The sequence below is a fragment of the Lactuca virosa genome, chromosome 7, assembly GCF_052849685.1.
Source record: "Lactuca virosa cultivar CGN04683 chromosome 7, Lactuca_virosa_CGN04683_v6, whole genome shotgun sequence".
Classification (NCBI taxonomy): Eukaryota; Viridiplantae; Streptophyta; class Magnoliopsida; order Asterales; family Asteraceae; genus Lactuca; species Lactuca virosa.
In genome coordinates this window covers 273836583-273853332 of record NC_136432.1, presented here as the reverse complement: position 1 = coordinate 273853332, position 16750 = coordinate 273836583, and the positions used below count along the sequence as shown (strand labels likewise).

The 16750-nt window shown below is 34.6% G+C and overlaps 1 protein-coding gene across 8 annotated transcripts; it reads right to left on the bottom strand.

The window, feature by feature from the left end:
- Positions 1-1992: 1992 nt before the first annotated feature.
- Positions 1993-5267, bottom strand: LOC145125539 (magnesium transporter MRS2-11, chloroplastic-like). 8 transcript variants are annotated; one of them, XR_013716039.1, is made up of 9 exons: positions 4682-5262; positions 4121-4550; positions 3693-3778; positions 3525-3606; positions 3384-3452; positions 3178-3262; positions 2738-3058; positions 2330-2478; positions 1993-2254 (listed from the first exon to the last, which is right to left on the bottom strand). XR_013716039.1 is itself a non-coding variant. In XM_079060984.1 (6 exons), the coding sequence occupies exons 2-6, from the start codon at positions 3725-3727 to the stop codon at positions 3054-3056; spliced, it is 276 nt and encodes a 91-aa protein (XP_078917110.1). In that variant the 5' UTR covers positions 3728-3778; positions 4121-5264; the 3' UTR covers positions 2585-3053. The 8 variants fall into 8 exon arrangements, 1 of the variants encoding a protein (XP_078917110.1); XR_013716037.1 differs by having other exon boundaries at positions 4712-5262; XR_013716034.1 differs by having other exon boundaries at positions 3525-3603; positions 4121-5265.
- Positions 5268-16750: the final 11483 nt, after the last annotated feature.

Below are 16750 nucleotides of genomic sequence, written 5' to 3'. Positions count from 1 at the left end.
TATTCGACATCTGTTGGAATTCCTATTGCGAAATTCATGGTTCCATCAAAGTATGTTTTGTTCATTTAATAGTTGTCTTTAATGCAACATTTCTTGGTTGGTCCTCTTTTTCTCCATGCTTAATCCATTTGGTATAGTTATGATCGATTCCATATCTGAATAAGTAATGATCTACTTTTGACACATGAAGACTTATGTGGTTTACACAATTAATACAAAAACATGGAATTTTTATTTTTATTTTGGAATCTAGTGGGTCCATATTCATCGAGATCTTCAAATCGCGAACTGCATAATCCAAAAATGTTTCAACTCCTTCTATGTAAGGCTTTTTGTTTCTATTAGTTACCATCCAAGACTTGTCCATCTTTTTGTAAGGATCAGGTGTAAAAGATATTCATCCCAACATGTAAAATTTAATATAATAGTGAAAATCCTGTATGGTATGAAAAGCGTAATCAGTACTAATTGGACTACATTAAAATCAGAGCAATTTATTGGATATTACAAAAAATATGGGACAATATTAGTATAGTGTTCCTCCCTATTCATTATTCTATCCACTTTGAAGTTTTTATTCTTCAAGAGTAAAGTAATTTTATTGTCAAGTTTTTGTCCCTGTTAGGGTTATTCACTTTAAAACCGAATTGTCCAATTAGATAATTTGGATTGGACTATTTGGTTTGGATATTAGGATTTTTGGGTTGGTTGTCACCAAAACCAAATTATTATTTTGGATTTCAGATTGGTTTCGATTTATAAAATAAGAACCGAATAGTCTAAAAAAACCCGATAACAATTTATTACGAGTATTTATTTAATTTTAATATATCTATAACTATTTATTAATTTTGTAATTTATTTTTTCAAATAGGTTCAAAAAGTTTCCCCTAATAAAAAACATTAATATGTACTTTCTCTCAAAACTTATTTATCTATAAAATATTAAACTATAATATACTTTTTAGTAATTGTTTATAAATTTTAAATCGGAACTAAATAATTTGTTTTTGATGTTTGTGTAAAATTATGTAATATTATAATTATATGTCATTTTAAAATGTTTTGAAAAACCGAATTATAAAAACCGATCCAACCGTATTGTAATTAGATCGGATCAGATCGGATTTGAATTTAGTTTGGACTATTTGGATCCATGTTTTGAAAATCGAAATCAATTTGGATTCACTTTATTGGATTGGATTGAACCGATCCATCCAAACGAACACCCCTAGTACCTCGTAACCCCTGTTCAGATTCCCTTCTTGGTTTTGTGTGCCATTTTAACATAATCAAGTGACTTGATTACTGCATATATCTTAATCTCAAACTAAGAATTAACTGAATTAATTTCAACACCATTGAATAGGTTACATACACTCTATATACATAATATGTGTTAATAAGAATAAAACCTACTTATCTAAAAACAATCTGATTATATGTGAACTTACTAGGTTTAGATATGATAGCAATGGTGAAAAATTGCAGAAACTAATCGAAAATAGAAGGTGAATAAGGACTTTCCGGTAAAAATAATCTGATTCATTCTCATGATCTTACTTTAAAAACACAAGCTTAAAGTAAAGAACAAATTACCAGGAATAATGTTTAGTTGTTCAAAAAAAAAAAAAAGACTATCAAGAATTATATATAGTCGCAGCAACTAAGAGTGGAGTATGTTGATTTTTCGGTTATAGTCTTTCAATTCTAGCAACTTTCAGTATCCAATCAAACCTAGTGAAGATATGGAAGTCCTTTACTTTGTAGTGTTAATGTGATGGTGAAATTACAGCTGTGCGTAGGTCAAACATCAAAGTGTTAATAAGTATATTAAGTTGATTTTTTTGACTGGAGTGGTGTATTTAAAAAAGTTATAGAATAAGTATATGTTTTAAAATAGTATAGTACTAGGGAAGAATCCCGCGTTGCGGGTGATGGAGTTGTAGGGGTTGGAGGGTATTTCATAGTCATTTATTTAAAAACAGGAAATCGCAACAAACTTTACAACGCTTTACTTTTTCTTACCAAGTTTGTATCAAAAGTCAGGCAACTAAATAAACATTTTACACAACATATCCTACTCCATTTCTTCCTGTTACAACATTATACTTCACAATATCATCCAAATAATGTTTTAATAAGAATTTGTAAATGAACGAAAATTGAACTATGTTTGCTAAGGGTCTTGTGTAAAAAGCATATTGAGATGCTGATACTCTTGTTCCAACTCTACTTCCACTCAACTCATTCCCTTTAAAAAAATTCAACAACTTAAAACCATTTTCAATTAAAAAATTCATGAATTGTAACAAATAATTGAACTTACCAAGTTCCCAAGCATACATGGTGTAATTCTTTTTAACTGTGTAACGCATTAAATATTCAGAATTTGCAGAGTCCCAAGGTCTAGTAGCTGACCCATATGCTTGTATTTTCTTCCCAGAAAGTGCATTTAATCCAAAAATAATATTAGCTCTGAATTTAAAAGTAAATAAAACACCAATTATGAGCATTTTCGATAAAATACATCAACATATGTTCATTCATTTGTTTGTAGCATAATCATACCAATGTAATCCAATTCTAGAAAGTGTAGAATGCTATAAATGGAAAGTTTTTTCAAAAAGGTCACCACAATGATCCAAAACCTTATTGTAGCTCTTGAATATACATACACTAACAAAAAATACAAAAACTCAAATAATAAGAAATTATTTGCCGGATAAGTCGATACCTTAAATTGGATGATTAGTTTACCAGGGATCATTTTTATGTAAGAGCTAAGAATTGATTGTCCAATATCAATCCATCTGACTATTGCTAGCACCAATTACCCTTTTCTGATGCCCCATTATGACATTAAGCTCATGAAACTACCCAACTGTTGGATCATCCCTACAGTTCACATATGCTTGAATGCCTTGACAAAAAAGAAGAATTGACCACTGAGGATGCAGTTTCTGCCCACTATACAAATGCGACGTATTTCATGAGAATCCTCCAGTATATCAAACAACATTTGTTTCAGTGCCCCAGCTTTCGATCCCATTTCAACCTTCAATGCCATAAAAAGATTCCAATTATATATATATATATATATATATATATATATATATATATATATATATATATATATATATATGGCAAGTTGATGTGATGTAAAATTGTAAATACATATCAAGGTTTGCTTGCTAATACGAAGTTGCTCCAATATGTCAGCAGTTAACTTGTTTGGCAAAACCTCAAGTAAAGCTTGAACCTGAACAATACACACATACATACAGAAAGGAAAAGCTTCTCATCAACCCCATATATTATAAATGTGATCTTGCTGTAAACTGAAAGATAATTACATATACTCACTATGTTTCCATACTCACATGTGGGTCTAACTCCATGAGTCTATCATCAAATCTTTGTATTCGTGAATGCAAGGCAGCTTCAACTACCTGAAATATCAAGTTCAAACTTGTGAACTTGAAACTATTCATGGAGAAATCAGTCAATCATCATTCACCAACCTCAAGTTCAAAGGGCATTACAGGGCTTCCATTACTGCTTTTAGGAGGTAATAATGCATCTATAAAAGCTTTCCTTGCTCTTCTAACATAAAATAAACCACAATATGCCACTGTTAACTACCCTTTTAAGCTTTTATTTCGCAAGATATGGAGGAAAACAATGCTTACCTGTTGTAATTAAATATAAACACACTTTCTTGCATTGCATTTGCCCGCAACGGGCCCAAATTTAATAGTATAGCATTCTCAGGAACCTGAAAAAACAACCCAAAACTCTTTTACACATCAACCACACTAGTCATATAAGTGGTAAAAAAAAACTACTAATGGATCATAACTTGAGAGCCAAAATGCAATTATAAGTCATCATTCCCATGATCTATCTTGCAGTTTCAAATGTTTTTCAAATAAGAAGAGATATTCAGCATGACAATTTCATTTCACCTTAGGTATTAAATACTATGTAGGTGCGCTGATGGCAGCAAATGGATAGATGCAGTATCTCATAAGGGAGATGAAGAAAGAGGCTACAGGATTTTGACTTTCTTAGGCATGAACTAAAACACAATAGATGATAATTTGAGTTGAAGCCATACCAGTCGTAGAACCGGATGACCTCGACCCTGCGGTTTCTTCCGTCACAGGATCTAGTAAATTAGGATCATCAGCACACATGGCTTCAGACGAAAGCCGTAGCGCCAAAGACAACTGCAATTGATAACTCTCCTCCGTTTGTTGTGCCCAACTTTTCGATGAATAAGACCCTCCCCCACCATCACCATCACCATCACCAGTAGAAATACAACTCTCTCCGTAACTACTCCTGCTCGATTGTCTCTACAATCCACCGATCGAGGCCGGAAAAGCCGTTTGGGGAGGTTGCTGCATCCTCTGATCAGTTGTCATGTTCATCAAATCCAGCTCTTTCGTTCCTCTTTTTTTCTCCTGAGTGAGAGTGGTGAGATGAGTCGTATGCACAACGGCTTCCGGTGCCGCTGTAGAAGATCGACGGAGTAGTCCCATTTCCTGAAACAACCATGATATCGTCAACATCCGCCATAGCTACAAAAATGAGGAATCAAATGAGAGGAGGCAATGTTGCTTTTATCTAAGCATAATGTGAAGAAATTATATAAACAATATATAGTCATGTGTACTTTTCAGTTTGATTCGATGAGATACATTACATAGTTTATATTTCTTTACTTTCCCCCAAATTTCAAGCAATCTAACTAATTAGGGCATCAACCAATCACTTCAAAAACTGAATCTAAGGAAACGCATTGGACTGAAGCAAACAGAAGTCATAAGTCATGTCGGCGACTCCATGAAGTGATGAAAAGGGGAATCGATCCCCTGTGCATACGACTTATGGAGCAATAACGGTGTTCATGAGTTCGTCTGGTGGTACGAAGGAAGCGACAGTGAGAGGAGAAGAGAAGCAGGAACAGGAGAGGTCCGAAGCGAGGCAGAAGCAGAGAAGGACGGTGGTGAAAAGGGGTACTTCCAAAGCAGCTGCCTTTGCAGGAACGACAGAGGCGGTGACGGAAAACTGCTATTAAGGCGGTGAATCATCAATTTAAGGAACAATAGATACACAAAGGCGACGATGCAAACAGGAAGAAGCCAGCCAGTAGAGGGTTCAATCGATTTACATAACGAAGAAGGGGGAAAATAATGAAAAATGGAGAATGAAATCGACCACCGTATGGATCGGTGGTGGGTTCGTCTGGTAGGCGGTGGATGTCATAGGTGTTGTTTGTTTTTTTGAAGCAAAAATTCAAAAAGTCTGCGGACCACCTCTGCAGTACAGAGGTGGACCAAACTGCTGCAGACTGTAATAAGAAACGTGTTTGTTTTTTAACATCTACATACTGCTGCAGATATTAAAAAATTAAAATAAACTGATTTTATAATCCGAATATAGTTTTTTAATACCGAAAATTTAATAATGTATGACATTTCGGCAATAATTTATGATATTTCAGCAAAAAATAATGATATTTTAACTAAAAATAAAGATATTTTAGCATAAAATAATGATATTTCATCAACAAATTATTATTATTCAATATAAAAAAAGAAAAAAAAATTTCAACAAGAATAAACAAAAAAAAAACGAAAAAAAATGTGAAATAAGATTTCAATAATATATAATCAATATTTTATCAAGAAAAAAAAGAAGAAGAAGAGGTTGGAAGAGGTAAGAAGAGGCAAAACAAGTGTTGCGCTAAGAAGAGCACGCGCAGAGGTTTTTTAATCCGAAGACTTCTGAAAAACAAACAGCTGCGAGATGAAAAATGTTGCGCGTGTGCTGCGCCGCGCAGCAATAAGAGGTCTGAAGAGGTTTTTTCCAAAAAACAAACAGCACCATAGTGTTGTTTTGCTATTGGAAGACGAAGCGGTGGAAAATGGCAGACAAAAGAGGAACCGAAAATAAAATATTTGAGGCGGTGGATCAGATAACACTAAAACACGTAGACGGGTGGGTATCCCGACGCCAACACGTGTACAGGAACACTCTCAAAGCAAATAGATGGGTAAAGTTAAACGAAAAAAAAAAAACAAAAACAAAAAGAGGGCAAGACTATTTAAAAAAAAGAAATTGATGTTGGTCCAATCACAGCCAAGTACTGTTCATCATGTAGTTTTGTATATATATAAACTAGGAAAAGGCCCATGCTTCGCATGGGTTAGGAATTTTTTTTTATTTTTTTTATGGTCTAGTTAATTAGAAAAGTTTGAATTTCTATTATATTGTTGAATTTCCCCAAAACAACAATTGGGGAAAATAGTACAGGCAGAAATAGTAATGCTTCAATAAAGTGTTATGTACTTACGTTGTTATTAACCTGAATGGATGTGGTTGTTCTTTCTGACGAAAACCACATGTTATCGACTATGTCTGCTTAAAGCTCAATGATTATGTCTATTATGTCTACCTAAAGTTCCGTAAAACAACAAAAAATATATTAACAAAATAATCATATGAAAAATACAAACACAGTAAATTGATTATTGAAGATTGGGGTTACCCTTATTGCACTAAACATATTACACCAACTTAGTTTCGAGATCCCAACATAAAAAAACTTGTTGTGTCACATTCCTTTTATATCCCCATGGTTGAAATTGATCTGCACCAGAAATTGAAGCTAATTACTTGACTTTACAGAAATTTTGTAACCTGTTTAGAACTACAACCCGTGCAATGCTCTAACACAAAAAATGAGCAGCATACATGTATTTTTATAAAATTTAAATCTGAAAAAGAATAAGTCATCATCGAAGGAGTAACTCCAAATAAAGCATTTCTTGACACTTATTTAGAAAATGTCAAAAGAAATGGCCTAAAGGGCAAAAATGTCATTTTACTTTTGCAACATAAATGGATGTACTATATTTGGGTGGTTTGACATGTCATAACAGATTCAAGTGACTATTTTCGTAGAAGCTTCAATGATCTAACCTGGGTACAACCAATTGATTCTGTTTGTGAGGTAAATAGATACCGGTCAGAATAAAAATCTGAATTTTTTGGTGGTTTCTTGCGATTGGTTTTTGAAAAAAAAATAAAAAATAAAAGTCACAGTAAAAGCAGAAATAATAATAAAAATAAAAAAAGTTTTTGTGGATAAAAAAACAACCTCCTTTAAAAATTTGTATAAAAATTTGAAGGCATGTAGCTTGTAATAAAACAGTAGCAATTAAAATTAAACAAAGATCTAATATCAAAAATACAACCATGAGAGTAAACAAACACAAAAGTAAAATGATATAGTTTGTCTTTTTCATGTATTCTTCAATATCCTACTCTCATATATAACAAATTAAAATACCACGTTATAGAGATTATGTATTTCTATTTGTAATCCTTGTATTACATATTCTAATTTTAAGTCTCATACGCAACAAATTAGAGACCCCTGTAACAACAGTTGAATTTTTTTTTTACCAAGCTATAATTGTTAAAGATTAACTTTGATTGTTGTTAAATGCATCTAACAGTTGACAAATTTTTTTGTCACAAGCCTGGAATTAAATAAGTAACAAATAGCAGAACACATTCAAATATAATAATTTATCTTTTATACAGAAATATGTAAATTCCATCATGATGCAAAAAAAATGTATAATCACAAAACATCTCACAATCTTTGATATTAAATGTAGGTTACGTATTTTGACCATGCAAGATTAGTAAAGGTTGATTGAAAAAGGTGCAAACTGAGTACCTCCTTTATATAAATGAAGTTATTAATGATCTTGTGTAATATTCATCTGTTCCTTGAAGATCTTTCTCTGACTGCAAAGCAAATTCAACCAAACAACAACAAAAATAAATAAAGTTATATTTCCTTTTTGTAAAAGCAAGAAAAAGCCCAAATTTCAGATTATGAAGAAGGTTGATAAAGTAGATCAAGAAAAATTTAATCTTACAATTACAGTGACAACTAAGAACATAAAAGACTGAATATTGTCATACTGCGCATAGAATTTGTTCTCACATCTGTTATTCTAGCACAAAAGAGATCCAAATGATTCAATCTGGTCTAACCTGCATCCATCCAACAAATAACACTTGCTATTACACTTTACAAATAATTTACCATTTTTCCAATTATAGGGCGATAAAAGTTTTTTTTTTTTCTTACTTGTAAGAGTTGAAATCCAGCATCTGTGATGTGGCGAACATCTAAGTTAAGTGATCTATTATGAAAGATTTATCAACCCTGCAACAATTTTTATAAACGATGAATTAATTCCTTAGAATCAAATTATGAAATTTATATTTCTTAATTTTAGTTAAAGTGATGTTAGAAAAATGTGTAACCTGAGAGATGGGAAAGACCACTGCTTCCAACCTCTGTATCAGACAGCTCTAAACATTTCAAACGATGAAGGCCTGTTATTTTTTACAAATATATGCATATAATCACTTATTATTTATGGGCTATTTGGGATTATGGTTATTAGATTAATCCATATAATCAAGATAATCACCGAAAGCTAATGGCTTATGGGATTATGACATACACTTTAAGGCTAATGACTTATTATTTATCAGCTATTTGGGATTCTGGCTTTATGCTTATACTTTTGAAGAAATCAAAAGTTTTCGATGCTTTGCTGTTTTTATATATACACCAACCGCAAAAACTTAACCTAACCGTACTATTATATTTTATATTATATATACATATATTATATTCATATTTTAATATATATATATATATATATATATATATATATATATATAAACTAATTAAATAATGAATATAATATTTATCTTTAGCAACTAATTTAACAAAAAGAAATAAAAAAATAGTAGTTAATATTTTTCTATTAGTACGCCAAAAAAAGCTACAAATAAAATATGTATGTAAATTGTCGAAAATATAAAATCTAATCACCACGAATAAAGGCTCAAATACCGGTTACTGTGTGTGACAGATATATAAATTAAAGAGATAAGATGCGGATATATAAAGACTAAGAATTGCAGAATAAATATAAACTGGAAAACTATAAATTACTGAAACCTATAATAATATAAATAACTATATTTAAATGACGTAAAGCTATAAATAATATAAATGACTGTAATTAAATGACATTAAGCTATATATAATATAAACGAAGGTATTTAAATGATGTAAAACTATAATAAAATATATAAATATATTTCAAGTAGGTTCGTCAATAAATTAACTGAACTGATTTTGAAGTGGACTGATGGCACAAATGGTTTAGAACTAGACTGATGGAACGAATTGTCTATCAAGTAAGTTCGTCAAATGATTGACTGAACAGGCTTAGGGTTGGACTGGTACCTAATAGATTTTCTTTCTTTTTGTTCAATATTCAGTAGGGTTTGATTTGTCGAGTGGTGTGGTTTTGAAAAACTTTGTTTTATCGAGTCTAGTAGAAAATTGATTTAGCCCACTTTGAAATAACTAGCCCACTTGATTTTTGACCCAACATTTCTTTGGCCTAGCCCAATATGAGATTAATCCAAATAACTTGGCTTTGGTATTCTTGTTTTAGCAAACATACAGAGAATGAATATCCTTTTCTTTTCTCTATTTTCGAAATAAATATCTCTGGATACCCAATCCTCTCTCCCGTCTCATTGGGTTTCCCTTAGTCAAAATTGTCCACGAAAATTCCTAGATGTAGGTAAAGTTCTAAAGAATTCGTGGTGAAAATCTCCCTAGTCGTATCTTGGCTGTGTTGTGCCCAATGTTTTATTTTCTGACTTGCAGATTCTGATCTCGGAAACAGCAAGGTGGTGATGGTTGAGGTGACTTAAAAGAGTTTTTTGATGAGGTTTAAGGAGGGTATTTGGAGGGCGTTTGGAGAGTATTTTGAGGTTGTTTTGAGGGTGGAATAAGGTGGTTAAAATGGAGGTATAAGGTGGTGAAGGTTTATGAAGAAGATGACGAATAGTAGTGGGTGTTGTATGTGTTCTTCATTTTCTTGTTGTTGATCTTGGTGTTCTTCATTTTCTTATTTAGATGAAGCCTGTTCTTGATGAAGATGAAGATGCTTTTGATCTTGTTGAAAATGCAGTGGGTTCTTTGGTTGGTGAAAGCTCACAAGAAAAATAACTCTCTTTCTCTCTTCTATTCTCTCCAACACACACACACACACACTACATACACACACACACACACACATATATATATATATATATATATATATATATATATATATATATATATATATATATATATATATATATATATATATATATATATATATGTGTGTGTGTGTGTGTGTATGAAGAAACATATCTAATGCACTTAAGTTTAATTTGGTTTGAGGTTGTAGCTGTGAAGTGCAAGTTGTAGTAGGAGAAAAACATGGCTTTCCTTTGCTTCTCATTTTCACTTCACTGAGAAATATTTGTCAAATATGTCTATTAAATTCAATTAATGAATTGAATTTCCATATTTGACCCTTGAGGTTTTGAAGTCTTGACAATTTTTATCCCTTGATTTGTTTTGTCTTCAAACTACCAAATATACGACTATTTTTCCGTTTTTACGTATTCCGTCTTTCGCGTATTTTTGTATTTCATATTTAAGCACGAATCAACGCAACCTGAAATAACTTATAATATTTGTTAGATAATAATATAAAAACAATTCGTCTTATTTCAGTGATGGTCACATATAAAAATAATTTTCAACAATTTCCCCTATGTGATCAGTGATGAAATAAGGACATATATGATATAATCACATGAACAATTTTAATATTGAAGATTCGGGATAAAAGTTTTGTCAATGATAAGATATATATATATATATATATATATATATATATATATATATATATATATATATATATATATAACCATTCTAATCGTTTTGAAAGTTTGTGACTTGGTTTTACATATCTTATGTTTTGAAAAATATTTTTGAAGAATGTTTGTTTCCAAATCAAAGTCTCGGGTTCGGTTATCAAAGGGTAGCCATATATGTATCTAAAGAAATTCCTTAAGATTTTATAGCATTATTTATGACGAAAAGTGGTCTAACAGGTCGATTCAGATGAACGCTCATAGGTATAGCTCACACTTCACTTGGGTATTTGGTTGTTCTGGCAGCAGAACAAGTTAATGATCACTAAAAATGAGTGATATCTCTCTCTGACAACTCACACTTATATTGGAGGTGTTCAACTATGTTTTTCCTGTAATGTCACTTAGTCTCATTATTAGATAATCAATCACATAAGACTGGTTTCAGCATTACTCAGCGGGTTTCTTCATTCATGTCATTAACGTTCACTCTCTCTCCGTCGGGAAATACATGTAGAGGGGTTTATCAATTTTCATAGTGCAGTTTGCAACTAAGAATCTTCAGTGATGAATGCTACAGTATTCCGGGAAATCCATTGTTGTTGCAGCTTCTTCTTTGATGGTATCCTATTTATTGATCAATATCGATTTATTGTAAAAAGATATTTTGTTTTTGAACGAGAATTTGCTACATTTGAGAAAATTGGTTTTTTTAGTGATTCAGATATTTTCTTTTGTGAAAAATGGTTAAAAACAAATCGTGGGATTTTATGATGTTTGTTTTGAAATAACCATTTGGTTGAAAAGTTTGTTTGAAAATACCAAATGTAGAATATTTTTGTTTTGTTTGGTATTTATTCAGTGAATGATTTGACTTTCTTGTTGATTCGTCTCTATCTCGATTCGTCTTTGAGGATTGGAAGTGGATAGAACTTTGTTTCTCCTCTGGTTTTATTGAATATGTCGTTGCTTGGAGTCTTTCTGTTTTGAGGCTGTCTTTGAGGCTGTCTTTGATCGATGACACACCTAAGCTCACAAGAAATGAATTCCACAATGATTCAGATCGAAGAGGCACAAATTCTCACATGGGTTTATGTTTCATCTGAACCTCCTAACCTTATGTCACTTGATTGTTTAAAATCGACAATAATGAAATAAAATCAAAGGAAATAAAGTTATATACATTATGAAAAGTAGGATATTTGAACCTTCACTCCAATTGAGAATCAATATGACTTAAAATCTTCATCGAGCATAAGCATCTGAAAATTAAGTCACGAGACGATTATTCGCAAGGTTCTATAAAAGCTTATTATGTCAAGTCTTTTATTATATTTTTGAAGATTTGTTTATCTGAATGTTTTTGGAAATATTGGTTATTTGAATGTTTTTTTTTTGGTATTTTTGAAACGAAAGCAATTTTCAATTGTTTTTGAATTTTCCTTTTGAATGAAAGTAAACACACTTTTGTACAAACAAAAAGTAAAAGTTCAAGGATGGATGTTATCAGGATTTAAAATTCCTAGACGACCTAGGAAGTATTGAAACTTTGTTACATCGAGAGCCTTAGTGAAGAAATTGGCAATTTGATATTCGGTGTTGATGAAGTGCAATTCGATATGACCCTTTTGAATGTTGATAAAATGATATCGAATGTCGATGTGCTTTGTCATGGAATGGTGAACGGGAATGTGAGAAATGGAAATTGCACTGGTAGAGTCACAAAATATGGGAATTTGTGAGATTTTGAAGCCGTAATCATGCAATTGAGTTTGCATCCATATGACTTGTGAACAACAGCTAGCGGCAGCGACATATTCAGCTCCTGTTGTTGATGTGGATACACAAGTCTATTTCTTTGAAGTCCAACTCACTAGTTTACCTCCTAGGAATTAACAGCTACCAAATGTACTCTTCCTATCTAACTTGCATCCTCTATAGTCTGAGTCAGTGAAAGCGTTCAACTGAAAATTGGATTTAGCTGGATACCAAAGGCCTAGTTTGGGAGTGCCTTTAAGGTATTTGAAGATGCATTTCACATCAACTAGATGGGATTTCATACTATTTGCTTGGTATCTAGCACAGACACATGTAGAAAACATGATGGCAGGCCTGCTGGCAATGAGGTATAAGAGTGATCCAATCATTCCACAATATCTTTTCTGGTCAACGGGTTTGCTATTTAAGTCTGCATTAATTTTGTATCCAAAAGCCATTAGGGGTTTTTACGGTATTTGATTTTTCCATTGAAAAGCGAGTGAGTAGGTTTTTGACATAATTCTCTTGGTTGATGAAAATTCCATCGGTTGACTGTTTGGTTTGAAGTCCGAGAAAAGTAGTCATCTCCCCAATCATGCTCATTTCAAATTTGCTCTTCATTAGATCTGCAAACTTAACACTCAAAGATTTATCAGTAGAACCGAAAATTATCACAACTAGCAAATTAGGGTTAAGATGTTGATCCATGTACAAGACAATTTCCTCTATGTAACCTTGCAACATTGCATTTAGTGAAATTCAAACTGCAATGTTATTTAAGTTTATATGTTCCTACATTGGGATTCAAGCCGAAACAACCTCATGCAAGTCCAAAACTCGATCCAATAAGCCAAGTCCAATCAATTTTGGGCCTTAACCCAAGGATTCTCGGCACAAAATCCTTATTGGACCAAGACTTCTTCATTGGGCCCTATTGGGCCGATAACTTCTTCATTTGGTCTTGTTGGGCCGAAAACCCTTCTTTGGGCCCTAATGGACCGACAACTTCTATTGGGCTCTATCTTGGGCCGAAAACCTTTTATTGAGCATTAGTGGGCCGAAAACCACTATTGGGCCTTCCATTGGGCCGAAAACATTACAATGGGCCTTGTTAGGCCGAAAACCCCTATTGAACCCTCCTTTTGGGCCGAAAACTCTTTTGAGCCAACCCAAAAATCGGAACCATTCTTCTTGGGCCATCTTTTTGGGCCGAAAACCCCGAGAACTTGGCATAAAGTCGTTCTCGCCTCAATATCCCTAGAAGCTCGAGAAGATGCTCCTCATGCTGCTTTCTGGTACCCAAATCAGGCATAACTGATCACCAATCGAGGCATCATCCTATACACTAGGATACAGATGTAACAGATCATCAAACATGGCATCATCCTATACACTAGGATACAGATCTAACAGATCATCAAAAATGGCATCATCCTATACCCTAGGATATAGATCTAACTGATCATCAATCATATCGTCATACAATAACCAGGATACAATCGAAAAGGCCGACCTTGGTGCCGTAGACCTTGTCAGTATAGTTGTAGCACCTGGTTCCTGTTTGTGGTGGCAAAAAGGAATGAAAAGCTTGAGGAACCAGGAGGTTGGCCAGAGGAATCAAACTTCTGCATCATCTACAGTTCTTGGAAGCCAGAGGATTTCCGGAGCAGCAGCAGACAGAGATTTCCCGCACAGATTATCAGCAGCTACTCGTTCAAGGTGAGTTACCTTCCAGTAGCGGTGGGTCTACGGCCACAATGTCGGCCCACCAGTAGGAGTTGTATGTTGGATGATTGTCTTTGTGATATCATCCAGGTTTGTTACTACCTGATATGTTATATGCTGGCATGATATGTTATATGTGATAGTAGTAGAGTTCGGTTGTTAGGACCGAAGGGTAGGTCGGACACCCCAGATATGTCTAACAGTATGTTGTGATATGTTTATATGCTGGCACGATATGTTATATGTGATAGTGGTAGTAGGAGGGGAATAGTCCCCAAGTTCGGTTGTTAGGACCGGAGGGTAGTTCGGACACCCCAGATATGTCTGATAGTATGTTCATGTTATGATATATGTGATAGTAGTAGTAGGGGTGGAATAGTCCCCGAGGTTCGGTTGTTAGGACCAATGGGTAGGTCGGCACCCCATAATGGCTTGACACGGGTAGGTCGGCACCCCAGAATGGCTTGACATGGGTAGGTCGGCACCCCAGAATGGCCGTACCGGGTAGGTCGGGCACCCCAAAAATTCCCGACAGTATGTATGCTATGTGATTGTATGGTATGAGATACGATGGGGGAACTCACTAAGCTTCGTGCTTACAGTTTACAGTTTTGGTTTCAGGTACCTCTTCATCGAAGGGGAAGGAGCTGGTGCGGTAGCAGCACATCCTACACACACGCATTGATTTTCCGCACTTGAGATATTCTGGGATTGTACTCTGACATGTTGCTACCTTATGATTTGGGCTTTCAGACACGATATGTTGATTTACGAAATGATATATTTTTACGTAGTTTTCTTATGAATGTTTTTATACCCAGTTAATTAAAATGAAATTTTTGGACTCGAAATTTGGGATGTTACAATAGTGAGAAGAACTTACCTCACAAGTAGTGCTGAACTGGTAAAATTAAATCCCAACTCACAGCTCCAAACTCAACTGCCTGTAACCACCATATGGCCAATTCCATTAAAATCCCAATTTACCAAAATACCCTCATAAGTCAAACTTGGTCAACCCTGGTCAAAGTCAAAGTCAACAGTCCATGTTGACCCAACTCGTCGAGTGCATCTAGAAGCTCTTCGAGTTACTTCATTCTTTACACATTCCGTCCGTTCCAGTCAAATCCAAAGCTCCAAACTACAAATCTAGTCCCTTAGGACTGAAATACCACGTAAAGTTGCTAACTTTACGTGCATGCAAGGCCTTAAGAGGCTAAAACACCAAAACTAAGCTTAATAAGAGGTTTAGGACATGGAGGGTGGCCAAATCTTGATAAATCTTGAGTCTTTAGGCCTAAGGAGGCCTAGGGGAGTCCAGATCTAAAACCATGTCCTCATGACAGGCTCAATTCCGAGAATGAATCCATTATGCACCAAAAATTACCATAAACATTCATAAGAGAAGATCTAAGCAAGAAGAGGTCAAGGTATCAACTTTATACCTCAAGTTGGTTGCCAAAATAGAGTAGATGTCGGATCTGTAACCTTCCTCTCAATCCAAGCTCCTCAATCTTTGAGTTTCCTTCCAAAAGATCACCAAAAGTCACTTTCCAAGCTCTCTCACATACACAATGAGATATGAAGCACAAAATCGGGTTTATGAGGGCAAGGGGACGATAAGAGAGGCTGAAAATGAATTATAAGGTCCTGAGATTGGGTGCAAAACCTTGAAAATTAAGTTTTCATATTTTGCCGTCAACTCGTCGAGTTGGGGTCCTCCAACTCGTCGAGTAGGTTCTAAAATTCACACAACTTACTTAGCTTCAACACGACGAGTTGGGGCCTCCAACTCGTCGAGTAGGTCTTTTGAAATGTACAAAACCCTAAAAATTTCATACCTTGGAATCGGGATGTGACATTAAAAGTGAACATTGTCAAATCGCCTGACTCCCAGACTTTAGGGCTGCCACTAAGGGCAGCAAAGGCAAAAAACAAAGAGATAAATAGAAAATATTGTTCACAGAAGTTACATAAAAACAAACCAGGCAAGCAACGCTACTTATGGGTAGGGGAATTACCATCATCAGGCGGGGAGCTTGGGCCAGGGCCTGACCCATCGCTCTGAGCATCTTGACAAAGATCACGGAGCCTGGTCAAGTCCAGGTTGCCCAGGCGGAGATAGCCAACAAAATCCGTTTCAGTAAACGTCGCCATGGCATCTTCCATCTCTTGGGTCTTGGTGGCCACATCCACCTCTGCCTCTGGATCAAACTCCTCGGCAACCACCAACTCTTTTGCAGCTCTTTTCCCCTGCTCCTCCTGCCGCCACGCAAGTTACCTTCACATGAACCAAACCTTGGTGAAATTGGGGGCTCTTGATAACCCTGTCCACCTCCCGGCTAAGCCCATCGCGAAGGATCCACAAAATATCCTTCTCCAACACCCCCCTTGCAGCGCTCTCCCCAACCAGGTCAGCCTCCAGCTCTGCTGT